General features: G+C 36.5%; 3 protein-coding genes across 3 annotated transcripts; 1 reads left to right on the forward strand and 2 right to left on the reverse strand.

Annotated features, from left to right (window-relative positions):
- Positions 1-310: 310 nt before the first annotated feature.
- LOC131694163 (uncharacterized) lies at positions 311-1,421 on the forward strand. The gene is made up of 4 exons (XM_058982637.1): positions 311-449; positions 499-602; positions 671-848; positions 916-1,421. Exons 1-4 carry the CDS (start codon positions 314-316, stop codon positions 1,005-1,007), a joined length of 510 nt encoding a protein of 169 aa, XP_058838620.1. The 5' UTR covers positions 311-313; the 3' UTR covers positions 1,008-1,421.
- A 20,684-nt stretch (positions 1,422-22,105) lies between these two features.
- Positions 22,106-23,687, reverse strand: LOC131689142 (uncharacterized). The gene is made up of 4 exons (XM_058974014.1): positions 22,972-23,687; positions 22,796-22,887; positions 22,548-22,725; positions 22,106-22,483 (listed from the first exon to the last, which is right to left on the reverse strand). Exons 1-4 carry the CDS (start codon positions 23,261-23,263, stop codon positions 22,386-22,388), a joined length of 660 nt encoding a protein of 219 aa, XP_058829997.1. The 5' UTR covers positions 23,264-23,687; the 3' UTR covers positions 22,106-22,385.
- A 23-nt stretch (positions 23,688-23,710) lies between these two features.
- Positions 23,711-24,883, reverse strand: LOC131689143 (uncharacterized). Its single transcript, XM_058974015.1, has 4 exons — positions 24,731-24,883; positions 24,569-24,660; positions 24,348-24,507; positions 23,711-24,294 (listed from the first exon to the last, which is right to left on the reverse strand). The coding sequence occupies exons 1-4, from the start codon at positions 24,828-24,830 to the stop codon at positions 24,185-24,187; spliced, it is 462 nt and encodes a 153-aa protein (XP_058829998.1). The 5' UTR covers positions 24,831-24,883; the 3' UTR covers positions 23,711-24,184.
- Between the last annotated feature and the right edge of the window lie 643 nt (positions 24,884-25,526).

The raw sequence follows: 25,526 nt of genomic DNA on the forward strand, positions 1-25,526 counted from the left end.
AAACCCCAACTATACAGATCCCGCAGATAGAGCTCCGACTTAAGATATTGTCATTGCCGGCCAGCATCGCCAGCAGCGTGGCGAGTAGAGTACTGAGTCTGGTTTTCCCGCTACAAGTTGTATCATTAATTCACTTTACTCCCGTTAAAAGCATTGCACTTCACGATCACGGGCCGCTTCGGCTTCATTCATCGCGAAGTACTTGATCAGTTCATTCGACACGTTCTCGTCCGCAGTGGTGTGGTGTGTCTCACAACAGGCTGGCCGGTTCCAATAGCAGCTTTTTGACACTTTTCCTCCGTAGCATAGGGCGATGGAGGTGAGATTATTTCGACGCATTGGGTTCATTTATGCCGTGGTGTGCTTCATCGGATCGGCGGCCGGTGTTATTATTTTCTTCAAACAACTGGTAGATGGTGGAAGGGAATGTAGCGAGTTTTACTGCGAAGGTGAGAATGTTAGTGATGTTCAACTTGAAACAAAAAGACCTTATCGGAGGAAATATTTCAGGTAGTGAAAGTATGCTCCTCGCTACTATTCAAATGGTGCTATGCTTGATATCAGCAGTGATTTACGCTTTGCTGAAAGTTGGAATAGATGAGGTATGTTCAAATTTATTCCGACCAGAAGTCCTGTCATATTTTCATTTTTTTTCCCAAAAAATCAACAGGCGAAGATGAAGTACATTCGCATCCATAAGGCATTTATGGCAACCAGAAATTTCGTTCTGATTGTTCGATGGACATTCGTAAGTGTGACCCTAGGTATAATACAAATCGGTGGGGTCAATCCCCCGGCTTTTGCAGAGCAACAGAATTTCGCAACAGTGATGCTTCTCTTCATCTCAGGTAAATTTATGACACATTATTGAGGTATGCCTTTGTTGTTGATGGAAGACATTTTTTTTATTTGTAGTTTTATTTGGGGTGGAAATGTGGATTACCGATGGAATTCAACGTTACGTGGAAGAAGTGTACATTTACGAGGAAAATGTTGATATATTATGAGTATCTTTCCAAAGGCCATACATAAGGGGGTACTTTAAAGTACATTCTAAGCTAAAATTTATCGTGTCGTAGTAATAGGGATGCGTTAAATTAAGCTTCGGCCAAAGCCATTCTTAAATGCGAAGTGCTGCCAATAAGATCTCAGGACGTATATGATATTATGATATTGTTTTGTTATAGTTAGTCGTCATCAATGAATTTATTTAAGTTAAAATAATTCTTCAAGTAATTTATGACATTTGTTGAAGCTTATAAGATTGTGTAGTCAATATTGGTAAGACACTCAAAGTCATTCGTTTAGGTGCGCCCCTTTTTTACTTGTTCTGATGAAATATAAAACAATATTACCGACGTGCCGTTATAATTTTTTTTTTGCGAATTATAACTCCTTTAATAATCGATGAATTTGTATCATATCAGCACAGATCAGAATTGATTCACAAGTATAGAAGTTGTTTATATAGCGTTTTAATATATTATATATGGACTAGCTGGGGGGCTACTTTACACATTTCTTGAATTCGATATAAAATAAAAATGAATCAATTTTATTTACTTTTATTGAAATATCATTATTTTATACTGATCGCAGAGGTTTTTTTTCAACAATAAAATATCACCCATTTATCGCATTTTCTAACTAAAATGAGAGATTTATTTTAATTTAACATTCATAACATTGATTGTCAAAAAAACTCGAGTGGGTTGAGACTGCATATTGTTTTTTGAAAAGAAAAAAAGAGAATGATGAAAAATGGCGTTGTCCATTTATCTCTAGTATGTCAGAATTGGTTTTTAAGAACATTTAAAGATTTTTTTGTATTATCAATTATAAAAATAGTAACACGGTGGGTTTGAAAATTTCGCAAAATAAAAATTGTGTTAAATTAATGGCGTAATAATTAGTATAGACGAATTTCATGCCAACTCGAACAAATGTTGGCAACACCCTCTCAGATTTTAATGAAACTTTCTGTACATGAGGACTTTGTCACGAAAAGCCACTTTGCATACTTCATTTTTCCAAAAATGATCTAGAATATTTTTTATCAATTTTCTTCAAATGTCTATGTCTAAAAATAACAAATCCTACAAAAAATGTTGTAGGAGTGATTTCCACAAAATTAGTCATATTTTTGAATAAAAATGTTGGAAAAATTCTTCATAGACTCTTACGCTGCAAAAAAAAAACGATTTTAAACATTTAAAGTTGATTTATAAAAAAACCCATCTTTGATTTGGATGAAATTTTGTTCCAAGATAGGTAATTTGTTTCATACCTACCGTCAAAAATCAAGTTGGGCACTTTCAAGGAGAAAAACTTATTTGAAAAAACTTATTCTTGTCCAAACTGATTTTTTTTGGGTGTATTTTTATCGAAAACTAAACCAATGAAAGTCATAATCATCTCAGAATACAATTTCCCAAAAGTATCAGTAACGAATTTGGTATAGCATCTCGGACTGGACTGGAACGAGGCCGAAGGGATTCGTTTAACGGGGATCAGGTACTAGAACACACTTAGCGCACGACCAGACAACATGTCTAATATCGCGATAACTGCCACCACAAGCGCAGAGACCGCTCTCCACGACCTTAATACGCCGGAGATGGGACTTCTACGTATAATGATTGTGCATGACCCGAGATATCACCCGAATGAAGTCATGACCCTCATCCATTTTCTTGGACCAAGGTTTGCTCCACGAAATTTGCCAATTTTTGAGCGTCCATTGAGAAGGAATATTTAAAAACTCGTTGAAGCTACGCGATCTTTTATAAATATCACTTTTTAATGCTTAAATGTCCAACTTCTCATTATCATTCTAATCCAAGTGTCCGCCTTCTCATTACCCGGAATGGAGCACTGCGAAAGAATTCAAACTAAGGTAATCTGCTATGATTTTTCAGATATAGTACTCAAAAATTCCCATGTTTTCCCCAGGAAATACGAAGAGTGCTTTCTATACTCCATCGAACGGAGAGCCTCCTGTAACTGTAATGATGTGGACATGGTCGTTAATAGATAAATATGAAACCATCAATTTAGTGGAATGTTGGCAGCAAGGCCCTAGCCACCAGACGAAACATTGTTTCTCTGATGGTCCGTCCGTTAATCCGTCGACGGACCGGTGCCAATAAGTCCCTTTCGCGTACAATTCTAAGCAATCTCTGCCCACCTCGAAGTAGGAGACTGTTCGCGTCGGGTACTCGTTTCGTCTGACCTTTAATCGTAGTGCAAATGCATTGTGTAAAACCTGTGGGAAAATGTAGGAATTGAAATATAGAGACAGTTGGGGTTCCCATGTGGAAATTCCTGCTATTTGCTGTAATTACTTAGACCAGGAACCACTTATTTTGATTTTGTAACAGCACCCTTCAAGGGACACTCTCATGCCTTTACGAGGATGCTTAGGAGAGAAAACTGATTTTCCTCTTTCGGAAATTTATAGGCACATTAGACGATGTTCCCACAATGGGATGGTCAGACTCTCGCTCTTTAGTGTACAAGGAAACGTAGAAATTAGTCGTTGTCGGGGGCGTAGCGCTCTTTTGCATTTCTCATCGGAGCGTTCCTTAAAAGAATGTTTCATTTTGTCCCCACATAATTTATATGCGGGATATGTCGAGAGATCATGCGGAGTGTCTCCACAGTAGGAAAACTTTTCATGATTCTCTCCGCAGCGTGACTTGTTTCTACAATAAGTCGCTGTAGGCCCAATAGCTTGCAACGACGGCTATTCATGCCTCGCAGCACAAAAAAGCGAACAGGTAGACTAGCCCCGTCCAAAAGATCATAGTTTGGAAGAGAAGATTCGGCGAAAGGTTCGAAATGAAGCCGATGGAAAATAAGTTGTTTACATATACTGATTGCTTTTTCCTGAACGCAATTGCTTGCGAACTAGAATTTTCATTGGTCGAAGCAAAGGGTTCTTGAAGGAGCGAACCCCTTGCTTCGCAATTAAGGCCCCTGTTTGAGACTACACTATCAATCTCTACTTCCCGGGCGGGTACATAGACAAGATACTTCTACGTACACGGCGAAGTGGTATTTAGTTAAATCTCGCGTGTATCGATGATGTTAAATGGCTATCTTTGCCCTCATTCAAGTTTGTTATGAATATATACAAAATTCGTTACTGATACTTTTTGTATGTATCAGGCAACTAGCAGTTGGGAAATTGTATTCTGAGATGATTATGACTTTCATTGGTTTATTTTTCGATAAAAATACACTTAAAAAAATTCAGTTTGGGCAAGGAAAAGTTTCTTTTAAATAACTTTTTTTTTCCTTGAAAGTGCCCAACTTGAATATTTGATGGTAGAAGGGGAATATAATTACCTACCTTGGAACAAAAATTTCATCCAAATCAAAGATGGGGATTATTTGTAAATCGACTTTAAATTTTTAAAATCGATTTTTTTCAGTGTAGGAGTCGAGGAAGAATTTTTTCAATATTTTTATTCAAAAATTTGACTTATTTTGTAAAAATATTTCCTACAACATTTTTTGTAGGTTTTGTCATTTTTAGACTATAGCCATTTGTCAAAAATTGGTAAAAAAAAGTTTGACCTTTTTCAAAGGACAGTCTAGATCATTTTTTGGAAAAACAAAGTATGCAAAGTCGCTTTTTGTGACAAAGTCTTCATGTACAAAAAGTTTCATCACAATCTACGAGGGTGCTGCCAACTCTGAATTCGATTTAGTGCAAAATTCGTCTATATAAGGCCACGTACTCAAGTTATGCACTTTTTAAGTCAAGAATTCCGAAATAATTTCATGGCCAAGATCGCAACCACCAACTTTAGAAATTCAATGTCTTCGAATAAATTATACAATATAATACAGGGCATCTCTTGAAAAAAATAATTTTGGTGATCAATCCTCCTGGAAATAATTATGGAGAATAAACTCAAAACATTATATAGAGACTTGGTATTCTCGGGAAAGTTGTTGATAATGAAGTTCAAAACAACTTTTTTGAAGGCAGAAACATCTTCAAATGCTCCTAAAAACCGATCCTGTCGTACTAGAAACAAACGGAAAACATTTTGCATCATTTTTCTTCTTCTTTCCGAAAAACAGTATATGGTCTTAATACTTTCAAAATGTTCTGTTTCGTCGAGAAGTCTCATTTTACGAGCTTCCTATCCAATGCGTCTGTTAGAAAAAAATATTAAAAACTTAAGTGTGCAAAGTAGTCCCAGCTTGTCCGAAAGAATGTGAGGCAAGAGTAGCCACTCTTTGCTAGCATATGCCATTTCAATTCCTGTTGAAAGTAATACAAGTCAATGGTTTCCTGATTTGCCTTAGCAGAAACCCAATTGTATGTCTGACAGAAAGCCATTTGTTTCTACCCAATTATTTCAAGAGGTTCGGGATCTTTTGCTGAAACAGCATCTGGATACATAAAAGAGTATCCGAAACGGGTTGAGATTGGATCGGATGGTTTGGTTGGTTTTGGAATGGCAAACAAGTCTCGTCTTGAGGAACTAGGTTTCTCGAAAGGAGATTATTGAATAAGTTCCAAAAATGCTTTTTTGCCGAATCCGGCAGATTTTTCAACAAGTTGAATTTGATTCCGTCTAACACCAGAGCTACTAACTACTAATATATGACAAAAGAGCAAATGAGAACTCTAAGCAAACGGTGATTCGATTGCGATACCGTGAGGGGACTGGATGTGATGGGTTCGGCTAAATTTTTTGACAAAAAACGAATATTCCACAGTTTTGTTGAACGGCTGGGGTCCACTGGGACAGCGGTTCTCAACATTTTTCGTACCACGGAATCACCCTTGGACCCCCTCGGATAAACGTCGATTTTGTATGTTATCAATATGTTATATTCAAATCGTTAGGAAACAAGACTTGAAATTTCAATATGCACTCGGAAAATATATTTTTACTCGCGGATCCCCAGCAACGACTTCACGGCCCCCTAGGGGTCCGCGTACCCCAAGTTGAGAATCACTGCACTAGGAGGTTGATAACAGTCTATAATCTTTCTCCGGACAAAACCAGCCTAGAGGCCGTGTGGCATCCGGCGCACAGTGATGCCGCGATGGCAAAAACCCCCAAAAAGTTTTTATTTAATTCATATGCCATATTATTTTTTCCCAATTCTACGGCACTTCAGACATCATACTTCCAATTTTCTTGATTATCGTATGACAAATAAGCTCTCCAGAGCATTTTGAACTAGGGGTGTTGAAAGATGTTTTTCATTCCTTTCATGGAAAACATATGGCGCTATAATGCAATAATACAACTAGGTTTTTAAATAGGAAGGAAAAGGCAGAAACGGATCACTCCAACTTTAATTTGTGGCAATTTTTGTGTACTTTAAGGAAATCTTAGTGCGATCTTGCGCAAATCTGCGACAAAAGAGTTATGATTAATTTTTTCACCGTTGACTGTAGAAACTACGCAAGGGCTAGGTATCAAGTGGTATGAAGTTGATAATAGCAAAAAATTTTTTTTTTTTGATTTCCAGAAAATAATCCAAGCTGATCCCAAATTTTGATGTCTTATTTTGATTATTAAGAACTATTGTGAAATAAACCGTCCAATGTTAAAAGTGATATTTTGATCATTTTGCACTTGGCCCATAACAGTACTTCTCACATTAACCAGGCCAACTAACGAATAAAATGGGTTTTTTGTATCGACAATGTTCAATTTATATTAAACCTTATTAATATGTTGGTTTCCACCCTAGAATCTTTTTTTTCGTTCAAATGTTTTTTTTCAGACATAGTTTTTAAAATGGCGTATCAAAACAATTTAAGAACATTGTGAATTATAAAAGAAAGTTTGATCGAAATGACGAATGAGTGAATATCATTGCATAGTAAGTGGTAATTATTGACAAAATACACCGAAAAAAACACCATTTATTGCACCTAGCAGTGAGAATGAATGAAGTGAATAAAATGAACAATAAAATGTAATGAATTACATGAATATAATGAACGAAATAAAAGAATAGAATAAAATAAATAAATTGTATTAATTGAATAAAATGAACAAATTCTGGTTGGGCGATTTCAAAAAAAAAAATTTTTGTTTTACATATTTGTAATCTATACCTATATAATATCTATAAATGTATGGAATATCTATCACCCTGGCAAAACCGATTAAATCGTAAGTTTCAATAATAATATTCTATTTAAACTTTTATTTTATTATGCGTTTTCTATAAAGTCGTGTTTTCGTTTGTGTAGGCATGTTCCGTTCTAAAATTTTTAGTATATCGTGTGTTTACGAGTTTTGATTTAAAAAGTGTTACTATGGCCAGACACGAGCTATTTGGGATTCTAGGTAAAAGAAACAGTTAATTTTTTTTGATCAGCGAAATAAAAAAAACCGCAATAAATACATCCTGGAAAGCGATGCTCGAAATTCGACCTCACGGCTAGAAGACAGGGAAATGAATAGCATATAAATATAAGGAGTAGAACCAACCAAATGAATTTATGAATAAAATTTATATAACAAATAAAATGAATTAATCGAATAAAATAATTAAAGTAAAAAGAACTAATGCTATGAATTAAGCAAATAAAATTAGCAATATGAGCAAAATGAATAATATGAGGAAATTTAATAAAATTAATTAAATAAAACAAGGAAATTACATCAAAATAAATTAAAAAGAATAACACAAATAAATAAAATGATGGAAAAAATTAAAGAACAATTTAAATAAACAATGAAAAAATAAACAAAATGATGAAAATGAATTCATAAGTGATAGGAATAAAAATGATTACATGAATAAATTTCATAAAAACCAATAAATTTAAACATCATATAAAATTTCTGTTCTTGATCAAACGATTCAAATTAATAAAATACAAAAATGAATCTAATAAAAAAATGAGCAAAAATAACAAATAAAATTAGCAAATCATCAAAGTACATAGAATAAAATATAGTAAAGAATAAAGTCAAAAATAAATGCCTATATTATATGTATAATCAATAAAAAATGAAAAATTGAAGATAATTTTTTTTTGTCATAGTTTCAACAATATCTAAATATGAGCAATAGGGCTACTTTTGACAAATTTCGCGCCAACTCGAACAAATGTTGGCAGCACCCTCTCAGATTTTAATGAAACTTACTGTACATGAAAACTTTGTCACAAAAAGCCACTTTGCATACTTTGTTTTTCCAAAAATGATCTAGACTGTCTTTTGAAAAGGGCCAAACTTTCTTTACCAACTTTTTTTCAAATGGCTATAGTCTAAAAATGACAAGTCCTAAAAAAATGTTGTAGGAGTGATTTTCATAAAATTAGTCAAATTTTTGAATAAAAATATTGAAAAAATTCTTCGTTGACTCCTACACTGAAAAAAATCGATTTTAAAAATTTAAAGTCGATTTACAAAAATATCCTTTTTTGATTTGAATGAAATTTATTTGAAAAGTTATTTGAATAAAAATTTTCCTTGTCCAAACTAAACTGACTTTTTTTCAGTGCATTTTTATCGAAAATTAAACTAATGAAAGTCATAATCATCTCAGATTCCATTTTCCCAGCTGCTAGTTGCCTGATACATGCAAAAAGTATCAGTAACGAACTTGGTATATATTCATAACAAACTTGAATAAAGACTGGAAGGCTGGAAGATTGGAAGATCAGAAGACTGAAAGATTGGAAGACTGGAAGACTAGAAGACTAGAAGACTGGAAGACATGAAGACTGCAGTTCATTTGTTCCTCTCAAAACTAATAAATTTCTAAAATTTATTTTATGTCTGATGGAGCAGTAGCACAATACAAAAATAAGAAAAACTTCGCAAGCTTGTGTAGATTCCAATCAAAGTATGAGTTAAGCGCAGAATGGCATTTTGTTGCAGCATCCCATGGAAAAGGACCCTGTGATGCTATTGGTGGTACTCTCAAGCGAATGGCAAAAACATCCAGTCTTGCTCGCGACTATGGAAATACCATAACAACTTCCCGAGAGTTATATAACTGAGCAGTTTAACAAACTGATAAAAATATCACAAAATTAATGTTCTGCTACATATTCACAACAAAATGTCAAAAAAATTCGAAGAATTTTGTATGTATAATAACTCCAAAACAATATCTGGTACTCAAAAATTCCACAGTTTTGTGCCTATTCCTAGTGGCGAAGTAGAAAAGGTTTTCTAATTCAAAAGATGAGCCAAAAATATTTTCCTTGTATAAAAATAGTACAAAATAGCATGCTTGAAGATAATTCTAAGACAAATGTTATATATAAAATTCAATACATAATGTTGTGGTGGTTTTTTTCTTTCTCTGATTCTTCCTCAGCACTAAACAAGAAAATAAAGAAGTAATCATGAAATATTCGTTTAATGACGTAAACTCTTTTTAATGGGATTCTTGATTAAGGAGTTACATACCTTTTAATGATGAAAATGTCAAGAAAATTTGAATTTATGTAAATGAATAAAGCAATTATTGCATTACATCAAACTTAAAATATTTTGGTAGTACACTTTTCAGTGAAATAAACAAGCATATGTTTATAAAAATATTTTGATAATTGGTGGAGTTATGGCTTTTCCCGAAAACCGTTTTTATTTAAGAGGTTTGCGGTGATCACGATTGAAGACCAATAGATCATCTAAAATCCCAAAACTCAAAAAATTCCATTAGTATATGAGTATTCCCCGTACCTTTACGATTAGTTGAATAAAAAATAACTTTTTCCTGCATTCGAGAACGTTTTTAGTAAAAAATGCTGTTTTAAGCTCTAAAAATTGTATTAAAAAATTCTTATCCATGAAACAAAAATTTATGAATGAAAAAAGAATCGTTAAGGTACGCGAAAAATTTATTACGATCAATTGAAAAAATAAGAAAACTGATTCAGTAGTTTTTCGACAATCGTGATCGCGAAAAAACCATTTTTAGTAAAACTACACTTCGAGATAATCGAGTTTAAAATTTCAAATTACCACTGCTCTTGGTAGACGAAGCGCGCTTGGAAGCACTGTAACTTTCGATCTATTTCTCGGATCTCTATAAAAATATTGGAAAACATTCTCAAGGAGTTGTACTTTCAGATAAAGTAATAAAAAAATTTCGATCTTATGAAAAATGAAAAAGTACTTAACCCCTAAATAAAAATATGCTTTGTTCCTAAATTAGACAACATCTTCTCACAAACCAAGTTTTATTGGAGTCTGAGATGATTATGGCTTTCATTGATTTAGTTTTAGATAAAAATATACTGAAGAAAAAAATTCAGTCAAGGAAAAGTTTTTTTTATTAACTTTTTTCCTTAAAAGTGACAAACTTGAATTTTTGACGGTAAGTAGGGAACATAATTACCTATCTTGGAACAAAATTTCATCCAAATCAAAAATGGGTTTTTATTTGCAAACCGACTTTAAATTTTTAAAATCGATTTTTTTTCAGTGTAGGAGCCAATGAAGAATTTTTTCAATCTATTTATTTCTTATTTGACTAATTTTGTGAAAATCACTTGTTTAACATTTTTTTGTATGACTTGTCATTTTTAGACTATAGCCATTTGAAAAAAATTGGTAAAAAAAGTTTTTTCAAAATACAGTCTAGATCATTTTTGGAAAAACAAAGTATGCAAAGTGGCTTTTTGTGACAAAGTCTTTATGTACAGAAAATTTCATTAAAATCTGAGAGGGTGCTGCCAACTCTGAATACGATTTAGCGCAAAATTCGTCTTTTTGAAAGTTTGTTTACAAGTTTTTGGAAAAGTGGTTACATAAAGTACCAAAAAGCCTGCCGGTACTTCCATTCCATTCTTTTCCACATTCTTATTTTTATTTTATTTTATAATTTCATAGTTTGTTTATAATTTAATCATTTAAACTTGTCATTTACAAAAATAGCTCAATTATGTGTTTAATCCTAAACTAGCATATTTCTATTTGTTATTCCTATACAATAATTGAATCCAGAGGGATATATCAAACGCATGAATGGCAGAGATACCCCAAGCAACCAAAAGTTCGTATAAGGGAGCTGCATAAGCTTTTCGTTTTAAGTAATTTTTCAGTGCGTTTTATGTTCTAATAGCGGCTTAAGCAGCTTTATAGTTCCATTAAAGCTTAAGCAGCTTGGAAGTTCGCTAAGAACTTTATGTGAACTTTAAAGTGTGCTTTTTAAGTATTATTCGAACTTCTGGTTGCTTGGGACATTGTCCTTTCATTAAGTACATTTCGGCACTTTTTGGGTAACACTATTAGGAGTCAGTACAGAAATGGGATTAATACGAAATAATTTATCAAATTCATTATTTTTCTATTATTCAAAAGTGCTTGAAATGCTTGTTTGTACACGAATTTATCACAAAGAAAACGGTTAGTGTGATATAGGGATACTTCATTCAGAAACATTATGTTGTATTAAAATATTGTGAAAACTTATTTTTGGAGACTTTAATTAATATTGCGATAAATTTGGAAGTCTATTCAAGGTAGAGAATTAAAGATTGTTTAGATTGTAACTTTGCTGAGAATGAAAATTTTCTAATAACATTTTTACAGTCGGTAGTTTTGTTGAGTTTTTTATGATTACTGACCGCTGAGAATTACGATTAATGCAATCAAAATTCGACATTTATATGAGCCAAAACGCAGACTGTTGCATTACAGTCAGATGATCATTTCATCAAAAATTGCTCGATAAATACATACTTGTACTATTTTACCTTAAGGATTTATATATGTTGTGCTTGGCCAAAAACCGAAAATAAATTGCATATATTTGTGAGTATCATATCCTCAATAGCGTTTGGTGAACTTTTCATGGCGAACTGAGCACTCTGAAGTTCATGGGGTATACATGGGTGCAAGCTATATCACAGTGTATTTCCGGAGACCTGTTTCAAACTTTAAGTATTGTTGTGCCGTGTTTCAAATCAACGGGATCAAACAAATAATAGTCTTTTGTGCTCTACGTTCGGGTACGTTTTCATTGAAATGTGAATAAATTACACAACGTGATTATCTCGAGCCGACTTTTCGAAAAGTGACCGCGTGATGACTAAAATCTTCTAAATACCGCTGAACTAATCGATCTGAAATTTTCAGAGACTGTTTATAATTACACAATTTCAATTTTAACCATTTACACTTGTCCAAATATGAAAGCTCCCAAAAACCGTTTTTTAAGAAAAGTCGTCATCATTCTCGAAAAAAAAATCTTCGCTAAATCCGTTTTCGCCAAATCCCCATTTTTTATGGTTGGTAACTGTGTGATAAGGTGTAGGTATCAAGAATATTACTATAATCTTTTATTAATTTTTAAAGCTTAGCCTAAGCTGATCTCGAATTTCAATAGTTTTTTTATTGCTTGGAACAGTTTTGAAATATGGCAAATGTTAAAAGTGATGGTTTCGATAATTTTGAATATGGTACACAATTATTCTTATTTCGCGTTTAAACTAGGCCAAATAGCCAAATAAAACTAATTTTTGTGACAATAATGTTCAATATATAATGAATTTCTTGAATATCTTGAATATCTTTTCGTCAAAATATATTAATAGTTTAATTGCTTTGAAGTCTGTACGAGGTAAAGTACCTTCAAAAAAGTTTCTTATGAAAAAATATTTTTGTGGGAAGTTACAATTTCCTGTCTATATTAAATCGAATAATTGCTAATCTCACTTTCAGGCAGATTCGCCACTCACTTATAGAATTCGTTCTCTCTACAAGAACTCTTTCAGAGCGATCCAAAGATTTAAAGTTCGACAACAAGTTATCGCAGGGTTCTGCAAAATTAAAATATCTGCATTTATTGAAAATTGGGGTTCCTATTTTCTGCAACCAACCAGTTTGAAATTATTCACTGATTGTTTGAAAAAAAAAATCATATATATTTCGATTTTATTAATTTTTCCATTCGATTAACAAAGAAGTTACGGTTAGTTAATAATATCGGGTTATTACTGTACTGCATTAATATTTATGAAAGATTGATTCCTAATTATTCCAAAGAATTCCACAGCTATTTGTTTTGGCGAGTTTCGTATCGTTATCGACTACCGGAATTAAAATTTCTGATTGCCACAGATAGCGATTATTGCATCGAAAATGCAACATCCATTTTCATAAAGAGAGCATGCGTTTAATTGTTTGCTCATTCAGCATGATTAAAATCATACATTTCTCGAAAAAGATTATGTTGGAAATCGATTCAGAGACCTGAAATCATGGAAAAAAGTTATCAAATAAATGTTTTTGTACACCTTTTGGGTTATTGCCAACTTCTGTATGGAGTGGAATCACTGTGCGGCGGGCTGAAGTTTCTCAACCAAGAATTGATCCACTGGGTTCCTGCTCCCATGTCGTCGCCTCTTAGACTGAAAACAAGAGTCCTCAAGTGAAGGTGTTTCTCCGTGCCGAGTACTGAATGGCTAGCAGGACTAAAATATGCCTGTCGCGCACGGAGTGTCGCGGGTCATACCCTTACTGTGTTAAAGCGAATCTCAGACACAATGGACTCTTGTCTCTTTGCAAATTGTAGGATTTAAATGATGGTCGTGTCACCAATACCAATAGCCTATAGCGAACCCCGAAATGGAATCGGGGTTCGCCATAGGCGATTTTAAGCCAATGTGGTTGGTATCTTCTAGCTGCTGTAGAACAAGTGCTGGTGATGAAATGTGTAGTGTTGTGATCGAGTACAGTTAGAGTAGCACAAATTTATCTTCAGGTTAAACTTACAGCAACTATGAATCTATCCCGCCTTGTGCAGAAAGAAAAAGCTTCTATAGCTATGGTTCAAGAATCGTATTTTCATAAAGGAAACTTCTATGTGGGAAAGCTACTTAATCCCGCCTTCCAAGCTTTCAACAAAAATGGCATAACAATTCCACGTGAAATGCATCGTGCATGTATTCTTGCGAATAGTGCTATTGACCCATGTCTTATATCCGATCTCACAACTCGCGATATTTGTGCTGTCACAGTCAATATGACTGTTGATAACATAAACAAGAAATTCGTTTATTATTTGACATATTTGCCGCACAATGAATAATCGCTTTCTGATGATTTCAAAAAGGTTGTATCATACTGTGGCGGAAATGAGTTCCGCCTCATAATCAGCGGTGATTTAAATGCCCACCACACAATTTGGGGCAGCTCAGATATCAATTTGAGAGGCATTGAATTGATGAAATAGGTAAGTAGTACAAATCTGCACATCAAGTACATCGTCTTTGATCATTTAAACGTTTCGCTAGATATCGTCAAATTTCGTAAACCTGAATCTACGAACTGGGACCTCAACCAAGACGGTTTGGCGACTACGTTCCACGGGCAAATTCCGAAAATTGAATATCCAACTAACTTTGATGAGGTCGAGGATAAAACAAACTCATTCATAGTACCAGCATTTCAAGAGGCTTCTTTGCTTCGAGTTATGTCTGCTTCTAGAGGAACATCTAGGTGGAATACCGAACTTGTTCGCCTCAAGAAGTTATGTAGAATAGCTTGGAATCGCAGAAACAGGGACGGGTCGGAGGCAGTTAAGGTGGCTCGCAGAGTATACAAAAATCTTCTGAGTGAATTGGTTGGAAAGCCTCTGCACAAGTGGCTCAAGTCTCAACGGACTAGTAGATTAAATTAGTTACTGTCGAAATCGAAAGACTTTCATATCAGTTCCATTAGATAAATTCTTTTGACGACGATGTTGTACTTAACTGTCTTTTTGACACACACTTTTCAGGATATACGGAGCCATCACTGCCCCTGAGTTCTTTTCAGGTAGTTCTGGGTCGACCAAAAGGGGGATTGAAAGCTTAGCTTCGTATAGATTTCCGGGAAAAGATGGAATCATTTCAGTTCTGCTACAAAGAGGATATGAACACATCAAGCATATTTTGAAAAAGGTTCTTACTTGTAGTCTTGCAACAGGTTACATTCCATTAGCGTGGAGGGAAATAACTGTAAAATTCTTTCTAAAGCGTGGTCGCGTAACTTGTGAGGAAGCAAAGAGCTTTAAACCGATCAGTGCGATCTCCTTCCTTCTCAAATCATTCGAACGTTTAATCGATAACTACATTCGGAATGGTAGCTTGGGTGACCACCCGATGCATACAATGCAATATGCATATCAGTGGAGGAAGTCTACTACCACCCTATTACACAATATTGTCTACAAAATTGAAAAAGCTTTTCCACAAAAGCAATCAAGCTTAGGAGTTTTTCTCGATATTGAAGGTATCTTTCGAATCCATTTTGGATGCAGCACGAGGTCATGGAGTAACATGATATTTCGCGAACTGAATACATGCAATGCTTAGCAACCGACATCGTCGTCTTACATCCTAGTTGTGAGTAGTTTATCGTTATCGATGCCATCAATTGGCAGGACTCACCCCTCGGTAACTGACCGTTTGTACACGCCGCGGTTCGTATGGACGAGAACTACACGCACCAAACCGTCGGCTCCCGTGTTCGTTTCTTCCATCCTTCCGATGTTCTACATGAACGGTGGCAGATCCTCTTGTTTCAGACGCACCAAAGCTCCCTTGTTGATATTCTGTCCAGGAGTCTTCCATTTGGTTCGCTTGGTGTAGTTGGCTTATATAGTCTCTGGACCAATGTTTCCAAAAAAATCTGGACAGAGCGGCGTAGCTCTTGCCATCGAGAGAGTCGAGACACCTTTCATGTCCGGCTCTGGAATATAGAACATTGGTTCGCCGACCAGGAAGTGGCCAGGCGTCAGCACAGGGAAATCATCTGGATGATCTGTGAGGGGAGCGAGAGGCCGTGAATTTAGAATGCTCTCGATGTGGGTCGCTGCTGTCGTAAATTCGTCCAAAGTGTAGGAGCTGGCACCAACAATTCGGCGAAAATGGTATTTGAAAGACTTCACTCCGGCCTCCCACAGAGTGGAGAGCTGGCCGGAATAAAACGAAAGGAGATTCCGGAATCGATACAGTAGTCCTTCTACTCTTCCGTCTTGAGCCGCTCGAAATACCGGCGACGCAACGACTTTAACTCGCGATCAGCCTCGACGAAATCTGTCGCGTTATCGCATTGCAGCTCGATAAACCTACCGCGTCCAGGTACAAACCATTTGATCGCGTTAATGCACGCGGTGGACGTAAGGTTCGGAACGATTTCGATGTATACAGCCAGGCAAACGAAAATCGCGACGTGTATTTTCACGTTGGACCCCCTCCCGTACAACGATGGAACGGTAAAGGAGCCGCAGTAGTGTTGACCAGCTTTGGGGAATACTCTGGATGGCACTACACGAACTGCTGGTAGGTGTGCCATCTGATGATGATAATCTGCATGCCGGCAACGGAAGCAAGTAATGCACTTTCGAACAACATTTCAAACCAGTTCGCGCCCCTGTATCGACCAGAATCTTTGGCGCATTATTGCTAGTAACAGCCCAGGCCCTGCATGGGCCGTCCTGTGGTGTAGAGAGCGCGCTATTAAGAAACTGAATGGATGCATAGCTGACAGAATCAAAGGGGATTTAGAATCGTATGGACTTATGGCAGCGTTTCCCAGTCGACCATATAAGCGTAAATGATCGAACTGATCAAGATGAATGTTCAGAGATTTAAGAGCAGATTTGGTATCAAACTCGATGGATTTTGTGGGATCACAAAATCACCTGAGCTAGGCGTACCATGGATTTTAACGCCCTTCGATCTATGCTGTAGTAAGGTTCCCGAATACAGATAGAACCAAATCGAACGCACATGGCCACCGCTTTCAATAGCTTCCCCAGCTCCGAATATCTTACGAATATGTAATCATCGATTTCGGTAGTAGTAAGCACGAGGACTGCACGTTTCTTCTGCTCAATGTTATGGCTTATCGATGAATTCGATGGAAATTTCGGCCAAGTCACAGTCGGTTTAGTTAGCAGTGGTGGTCCATACCACCACAACGGGTCATCGATAATTTGGCCAGGATTTATCCCACGCAATATGCGATCCGCAGGATTAAGCTCGGAAGGGACGGTACTCGACGGTACAGAACAAATAGATGTGTACACTTATGAAGTGCTCGGTGATTGTTCTTCACTCGGTGTTACAACGACTGCTGAAGTCGACAACTGTGCTGGTAGATGTAACATACTGTGGTGCTTCTTCCCACACGTTCTATAAAAACTAGCATGGCAATCCTTAGCCATATGATCAACCACTTAACAATTAATACACAACCAGTGTTTTTTGGCAAAATCAAATCTATTGTTTGGACTTAGCTTGATAAACGCCTCACACTGTACCAACGGGTGAGCTTGTTTACAGCTCAGACATTTCACCACATTTTCGGAGGCAACGTGAGATGAGGTAGTTTTAATCATTATGGGTTTCACTTGTGGGTTTGAAGAAGAGCCGCTTGCTGTAGAACACTTTTGCAAAGTACGCGATCTTTTTCATATGAACTCAAACAAAACGGAATATTGAGGCACTTCTTCTACTTTACACTGGGTCTCCCACTCTAGGAGAGACCTTTCGTCGAGCAGGCTGCTTAGGCGCTCCACCAGAAACGGATACCAGTGAGCATCCTCATCTTCGAGCTTGTCAAGGATTCCAAAGTGGCGATTAAAGTTGTCTGCCAATTCGTACAGAGCAGGAGCAGATCTCCTTCGCACAGATGGTACACGGAACAATGCTGACATATGCTGTTTCACCGGATAACCCGTGTTCTCATACCGAACACTAGTAATTGTCCATGCGATCACATAATTGTCCGCGGAAATCGCAATGGACGATATGAGACGAGAAGCGTCACCTTTCAAGCTTCTGCGCTAGTAATGTAGTTTTTGCATGGCCGATAATTGCACGTTAGAATGAATTACTGATTTGAACTAGTATCGAAACTCAATCCACTGCTCCGGTTGGCCGTCGAATTCCGGCATCTTAAACTCCGGAAGTTTAACCGACACAACTCGATGAACCGGAGGCGCGATTTGTTGTGCCATTTGGGGAAGTGGAATGCCAGGAACAGAATCATTTCGAGGAAGTTTTCGCAGTGTGATTTTCTTCATATCATGCGCACACAATGGCCAATAAGCTATACACCAGTAGCGTGGTTTTTTAACAATAGCACAATGTATGAAACCCTCACTTTTTGAGGTTAGCTTTTATCCACGCCGAATCGACGGGTACTCGAGAATCGTGACTTCCAAGGACAGTTCGACGGTCACCAATGTCCTCCAGAGCGAACGAGAATGAGTGATTAGCGGATTTTTCTTGGATTTCGTACCGGTACCAAACTGTTTTTCGACGTAATTTCTTACCTGTGAACTCGCGACTTTACCTTCGAACCGACACTTAACCTTCCCTAGGTGTTAACTTTTTGTTACGAATAAGGTGTTAGCGGGTCATATTGACCCCGATTTCGAACTTAGTTTTAAGGCACATTTTCAGCCAAATCTACATGAACGTGTACCCAAATTGTTTGTTGAAGTTTCAATTTTCAGTTTCTGGTGAATATTACTGTGTTTGACCAGGTTGGCCAGTGGGAATCGGTGCCGAATGGGGTCATGTTTGGCATAAAAAGATGTATGCAGAACCGTCATCATAAATCACCGGTTTATTGACAGAATACTAATAATAAATGCAAACAAAACAAACATGAGAATGTATATATTAAATTTGTACATGATACGACCGATCTGGGATGTTCCGGATTACAATTCCGATGCCGATTCCGGCAGTATAATAGTATTTCATATACTATTGAACAAGCGACAAAGTGATCAATCATTGAAACTGATCCCAAAGTTTTGTGACATTCTTGAAAACTTACATAAAATCCCATCCAAAATGATAGTGATACTCTGATTCAAATACTTACTCTGGATTCTACGTGAAAATTATTCGGAAGATCCGGAACATCCGTAAAACTGGCTAATTCATAAATCTAGTCCTAGAACTCAAGTTTTTTCGAAAATATTGGCATCAATTCGTTATTACTGGAAAATCGACCCTATTGGCCACATAATAACTCTCCGGAGATCTGGCATCCGTGGAACTTTGCCCTAGAGATCTGAGATATTTTTGAAGACATATAAGGGTATATCATTGGCATAAATTCGTTCTTGTGACTGCACCAGGAATCCTTTGATCTATCGGATGATCCGGCGTAAAATAGGCCAGTTTACAAATTTGGTTCCCAGACATGGTAGCTTTCGCAAACTACTTTTCAAGGTTTTGTGGAATTCATTCATTTTTGTGCTTGGGACATGAACTCGTATTGACTCGTCCTTCAATAACAGTTTGGGAGTATCAGTCTGGCTGCACAGGTCACGTTGCATCCGCGTGCAATCAAGAGTAAATTTTCGAAAGGTTCGTTCTATTATTGTAAACAAAGATTCAACACTAACACTTCCAGGTAGACTAACACCACAAAAAAGAATTTTCATAGAAAAACTCGGGGCTAAACTTGTTCCAGCAGAAATTCAACGAAGAGAACGAATGCCACGTTCACCAGCTGCCGTTCAGGCTATACACATTCTTCGATCCAATATAAGTCCAGGAGTACCAACCATTTCAATTTCCACAAATCGAGACCCCGAGGAACAGAAGGAGTCAAAAGCGAAGCGAGCTCGATGCTATTTTTGAACGAAGTTAAATTTGAGGTATTCGACGCACTGCCAAAAATGCAAAACGATTATTTGCAAAACACATTCCGAAATCCGGTGTGTAAACTGTACGTTCAAGTAGTTTTTATGTTCATGAATATGAATTAGTTTTTTTTCTCTCTTTCTATTTGTTACTGTTCACCAAAAATAATGTTAGCAATTGATTTGAACTTATTCGCTTACAAATTAGTAGTTTCAGCTACTAATTTGTAAGTAGAGCTATAGGTCCCAGTACATATATGCATTGGTCCGAGCTTCAGCACCAAGCATATGATCTGATCCGTTTTACGGATATTCCGGAAAGTCTCCACGAAACCAACAGGGTCTTTGTCCCGGTCACAAATACGATTTCTTTGCAATAATAATTATGAAAGAAAAACTTTTGGGAAAACCATAGACTTCGAGAGTCGATTCCGGATCTTCCGAAAGGTAACTATGTTACCAATAGGGTCCCTATCTTAGTCACATGCACAAATTTCTGCGAATGATATACACTGAAATCTCCATTCACGAACCAAACCGGGGGTCCGTAAATCGAATTAGTTCGTAAAAAAAGTGTTCGCTATTGGGATTTGGATGGTAAAAAATATGTTCGTTATTTGGGATTTAGTTCGTAAAAAAAATTCGCATCGCCTTCCTTGCAAAATTCGTTTCGTCAAAGCAGTTCACAAAATTTCAATAATTATTATGTATGAGTATTTTTGGAACGGACTTGACGAGTAGATGATGGAAATGGATGTTTGGAACCATTTTGAAATCCAATATGGCGACTTCCGGTTGAGAAATATTCTTGTTAATTCTTACAATATGTTCCAAACATCCATTTTCATCATGTACTCGTCAACCCCGTTCCGAAAATACCCATATTTCTGAAGTTATAGAGAATTCATCTATACCGGAAGTCGCCATTTTTGATTTCAAAATGGCTTCCGCCATCGATTTCCGTTATGTACTCGTCAACCCCGTTCCGAAAATACCCATATTGCTGAGGTTATAGAGAATTCATCTATACCGGAAGCCGCCATCTTGGATTTCAAAATGACATACGACATCGATTTCCGTTATATACTCGTTAACCCCATTCAAAAAGTATCCAACTTTTATTAGTAATTGTTAGCTAATAATAAATCAAACTGTTTACGACTTCATACTGCACTGTACGTACACAAACTTTTTTTTACAAATCTGGTTCGTTTCGAATTTGGCGACTTCCGGTATAGATGAATTCTCTATAATTTCAGCAATATGGGTATTTAGAGGACAAGGTTCGTGAAGAACATGTGTAGGTCATAAATACGAACTCATTCAAATGAGAATTCGAGAAACACTAAAAACAAAACATCTAAGACCAATTTTATGAATGGACCAGTTCAGCAAATGTTCCGGATCTTCTGGATGGTCACTATGTGAACAATAGTCAATTTTTCACTCGGAACTATGAATTTATGCCAATGCAATGTGAACAAATGTTTTCGAAAAAATTCTAGATTCATAAATTAGCCAGTTTTACGGATGTTCCGGATCTTCCGAATAATTTTCACGTATAATCCAGAGTAAGTATTTGAATCAGAGTATCACTATCATTTTAGATGGGATTTTATATATGTTTTCAAGAATATTATAAAACTTTGGGATCAGTTTCAATGATTGATCACTTTGTTGCTTGTTCAATAGTATGTGAAATACTATTATACTGCCGGAATCGGCATCGGAATTGGAACATCCCAGATCGGTCGTATCATGTACAAATTTAATATATACATTCTCATTTTTGTTTTATTTGCATTTATTATTAGTATTTTGTCAATAAACCGGTGATTTATGATGACGGTTCTGCATTCATATTTTTATGCCAAACATGACCCCATTTGGCACCGATTCCCACTGGCCAACCTGCTCAAAAACAGTAATATTCACCAGAAACTGAAAATTGAAACTTCAACCAACAATTTGGGTACAAGTTCATGTAGATTTGGCTGAAAATGTGCCTTAAAACTAAGTTAGAAATCGGGGTCAATATGACCCGCTAACACCTTATTCGTAACTTTTTTTGTACAGCCCTTCAGGAATGCCCTACAATTTTGAACTCAATTGAAAATCGTTGCGCTCCATGAAAGAGAAAAAGTCAAGAAATTCCAAACTGCTAGGTGCAAAACAAAAAAGTTAGCGCATTTTGAAAGTTCATTTTGGGTCATATTGACCCCAACACCTAGGGAAGGTTAAAGCCTACGCGACAACTTTTGCTCAACCGGCCAGAAGGAAGGTTTCGGATTGTAGGCAAAAGCGCGAGATCGTCTACTGCGTGCGAGTGTTGTAATTCAACTGAGTTTTTGGTAACATTACAATACGTCGATATGTGTAGTGTTAAGTGGGAAAGGGTTATAGTGTGGAAAGCAAATTCGCCTACCCACAACTATTAGGTGTTACATTATAAATCAAAAAATCAAATTTAGAGAAATAATATTAAAAGTAGCAAAAAAAAAAGAAATATTATTTATTCAGCTCCAAACAACAATATACTTAAAAAAATAATGGTTTAAACAGAGATTATAATTTATAAATTTTACAATAATAATAGATTTTGGCTGATCTGGTTTTGATTCCAAGTCCCCATACGTTAAGATAGAGATTGACTCTAACATGAAGAAGTGAATGATTTTAAACCCTGAGGTGAAGATGTGAATGCCCTCTACAACAAAAACAAAAATAATAATAACAATGATGATTGATCACTATAAATCTATAGATGATGCCCTCTATACTGGAGTCACGGACGGAAGTTTTATTACTTCTATCGTTTGCTCAGTATATCGTTTTATTCCTTCCACGAGCAATAGTTCAATAGCTACTATGGCTGAAAGAAATTTTTTTTTCTTTAGATCGGCAAGATATAAGGTTTTTAACAGAACAATATTTACCGAAGAAAATGACCATCGCCAAAATCAACAAAAAAATCCCAAAGATCATCTTCCCGGTGGAGGCTGCATTAGCATGGTCGACTATGATGATCAGCGAGTTGATCACCATGTAAATCAAACCGCAGATGCTTCGAGATATTACAAATATTCTGTAAACAATCACGTACTCAATTTTCTCCTGAAAGGAAACCAAAACCGTTTAAAAGTGATTTTATCTCTCGAATGCACTTGATCAATAACACCAATACCATCTCGATGCCAATCACGAGCATCACAGCAAACGCGAAGCAATACAGCGAAAAAATCGACTTAAGTGCCAGCACCGTGCTATTTTCCTCCTCTACAACGAAAGAGAAAATTAAACTATAGGATGCCGTTTCCTACACCATACAGGAAGAAAGCTAACAATCAAAGAGCTACCTACCACTTCCAAACGAACCGAGAGACCGAATCGCCAGCGACATTGCGATGACAATCATAAAGGCCGCGTAGATGTGACCCACGATCCGGAAGGTTTTGATTTGGGCCATTTCCTTGTCGGTGGAGACGGAGCGCCACTCGAAAAACCCGCGACGGACAAGATCCCTGATCGCAACCAACGCAACGCGGAAGCGCCAACTGACAGCATCTTCGCCGCCGCACTCGGGCAGCGTTAGTGTGTACGGTGGTTCAGCGTAAAATATTTCACGAGTCGTGAGTTTATACGAAGACTCCATATTAAGAAGACTGATATCTCTTTCCTTCCTCCATACAAACGAAGAGCGACAGAGGTTCCAGCGCCTCTACTGGAGGAAGGTAGGGAGCTTAATGTAAAAGTGTATATGTGTGTGCATCACTATGGGAAGTACCACCTTTACCCGCAAGTGGCGTTGCTGTCACTGTCTCCAGATTCCGGACAGAGTTGACAGTCTTCTTGATATGCAGTCTTCGGTTTATAGTAACACGCGCTGTTTGAGCGCGTCTAAGTGGTGCTTTAGGTTTGCGATGGGTGGGTATTTGAAATGTGAGAATGATTTGTTTACATACGGCGAAGCGATGGGAAGGGATGGGGAGTGAACTGTTTTATACATGTTTTCATACAGCTGCGCAAAGGTATCAGTAGTATATTTAATTATCACATATGATATAGTTTCAAAACTTTTACTAAAAATTTCAGCATCTGATACATTTTTTTTCGGGATAACGAATTTATTCTTCTTGTCCTTCATATCTATATATTTTTTCATTAAATAGTTGAGAAGCTGCTCGGTAAAATTATATTTAAATTGTTTTTACTTCTGGATTGTCAGGAAAAATCAATCTAATTTCTTATTTCGCGACTTTCATAAAAAGTAGGTTTTCATGACTGGATTTGTGGTTCCGATCCGTTTATTCCTAATTACAGGTACCAGTATAAAAAGTTGAAGAATATTTCTAAAAGACTATATATATCTCGCTTTATTCAGCATTACGCTTTGCACTTGTTCACCCTAAGCGTATAAAATGCAATTCGTTGCGCAGGCGTCATCTGTTTTATTCAATAGGGTGGATATTTTTATCTGAATTATTTCTTTTGAACTATCACAATTTGTTGCCAATCACTGTAACGTAGTGGAAGCTTTAATTGCTCAAATTGGAATTTACATTCCAAAATTCCATTAAACAGTCAAAGTGTCTTCAGTGACAATAGTAGCAATCTCAACTTTTTGTTTGCTTTCTACATATCGTAAAACACCATTCAAAATCCATAACTCCAGTAAAAATATCACTGAAAATAATTACTTGTATGATTTAATGTCTGTTAATGCTAGACATACTTGCCTATAAATAACACTACAGCTATAATCAAGGTGATCCATCCTTTATCTATCCTTCGGTAGACGAGCATAGTGTAAATATATTCCATCACTGTAAAAATTATAGCTATCGTATTCAGGAATATCAAAAAGGCTCTATTCGATTTTACACAAGACACGTTCGCCTACAAAAATCAACAGTTATCTTAATGTTTCGTTGTTAGCTATTATTTTATTCCAATATACCCGTTTGATTCCAATAATCAACACCAAACTAAACACTATGCACAATATCGCTAACAGCAGCTCCACCGAAGGAACCAGATCGTATCCATTACCTTGTTGAATTATGAAACATTTAAAACTTTATCGAAGCACTATTGTACGAGGGATAATCCACAATCCTACCTATTTTTGTTAAACACTTGGCAGCTTCCAGGACCGATAGCACAATGCAAACATTGGCGAAAATATAGCCCATCATTCGGTAGGTCGCTAGTTCCACCATGTTCTTTAAGCAACAAAACTGTTTTCTCTCTTTTGGAATGACTTACAAGTAACTGCATCCGATCTATAATGCGATTCTGAAGCACTACCGCAACCACATACAATTCACCATACCATGATCTATTCACATTTATCAACATGACATGAGATGCGACCGGAGGAGCTGCTAGTAAGTGTCAGTCCATGACTGTACCAGAATGAATAGTTTGCTTTGTACTAATGCAACAAGTGGCGATAGATAAATATTTTAATCACCAACCCTAGGATAATGGATGATGTTTGAATTGTAGCGCATCAGTCGTAATCAGGGCCGGTGAAACACTTTTTTCCCGAGTTGGTAGAGAGATTTGGAGTGATTTCAACTCGTAGTGACGAAAGTTCGGACATGGTTTATGTAAGTGAAACTGAGCATTTCCGGATAATACCTGGTGGCTATTTGGAAGAACCCTTTCTTAACGAACTGTGTGACCGATGGCTCAGCGAAAATGTGTTTGTTGATTACTGATACCACAAATGTTCCACGGCTAAGAATTACTCTATGCTTTTAAATTTCGTTACATTAATTTTCTGTTTACTCCGATAAAACCTTCTTTGCGCGGGTACTGAAACCCGCATGATAGTGTTGAATAATGGGAAGGTATTCCCGACAACAGACAGCCTCTCTGGCTCAATGGAAGCCCATTTGAATATTTATCCA

Source organism: Topomyia yanbarensis, chromosome 3, assembly GCF_030247195.1.
Source record: "Topomyia yanbarensis strain Yona2022 chromosome 3, ASM3024719v1, whole genome shotgun sequence".
Lineage (NCBI taxonomy): Eukaryota > Metazoa > Arthropoda > Insecta > Diptera > Culicidae > Topomyia > Topomyia yanbarensis.

Coding starts and splice junctions, on each gene's coding strand:
- LOC131689142 (XM_058974014.1), bottom strand. CDS start 23,263: ATGGAGTCTTCGTATAAACTCACGACTCGTGAAATATTTTACGCTGAA. Junction 22,888..22,971: donor TCTCGGTTCGTTTGGAAGTG/GTAGGTAGCTCT, acceptor CTTTCGTTGTAG/AGGAGGAAAATAGCACGGTG. Junction 22,726..22,795: donor TCGTGATTGGCATCGAGATG/GTATTGGTGTTA, acceptor GTTTCCTTTCAG/GAGAAAATTGAGTACGTGAT.
- LOC131694163 (XM_058982637.1), top strand. CDS start 314: ATGGAGGTGAGATTATTTCGACGCATTGGGTTCATTTATGCCGTGGTG. Junction 603..670: donor TGAAAGTTGGAATAGATGAG/GTATGTTCAAAT, acceptor AAAAATCAACAG/GCGAAGATGAAGTACATTCG. Junction 849..915: donor GATGCTTCTCTTCATCTCAG/GTAAATTTATGA, acceptor TTTTATTTGTAG/TTTTATTTGGGGTGGAAATG.
- LOC131689143 (XM_058974015.1), bottom strand. CDS start 24,830: ATGGTGGAACTAGCGACCTACCGAATGATGGGCTATATTTTCGCCAAT. Junction 24,508..24,568: donor TGATTATTGGAATCAAACGG/GTATATTGGAAT, acceptor TGATTTTTGTAG/GCGAACGTGTCTTGTGTAAA. Junction 24,295..24,347: donor AGCTGTAGTGTTATTTATAG/GCAAGTATGTCT, acceptor AATTATTTTCAG/TGATATTTTTACTGGAGTTA.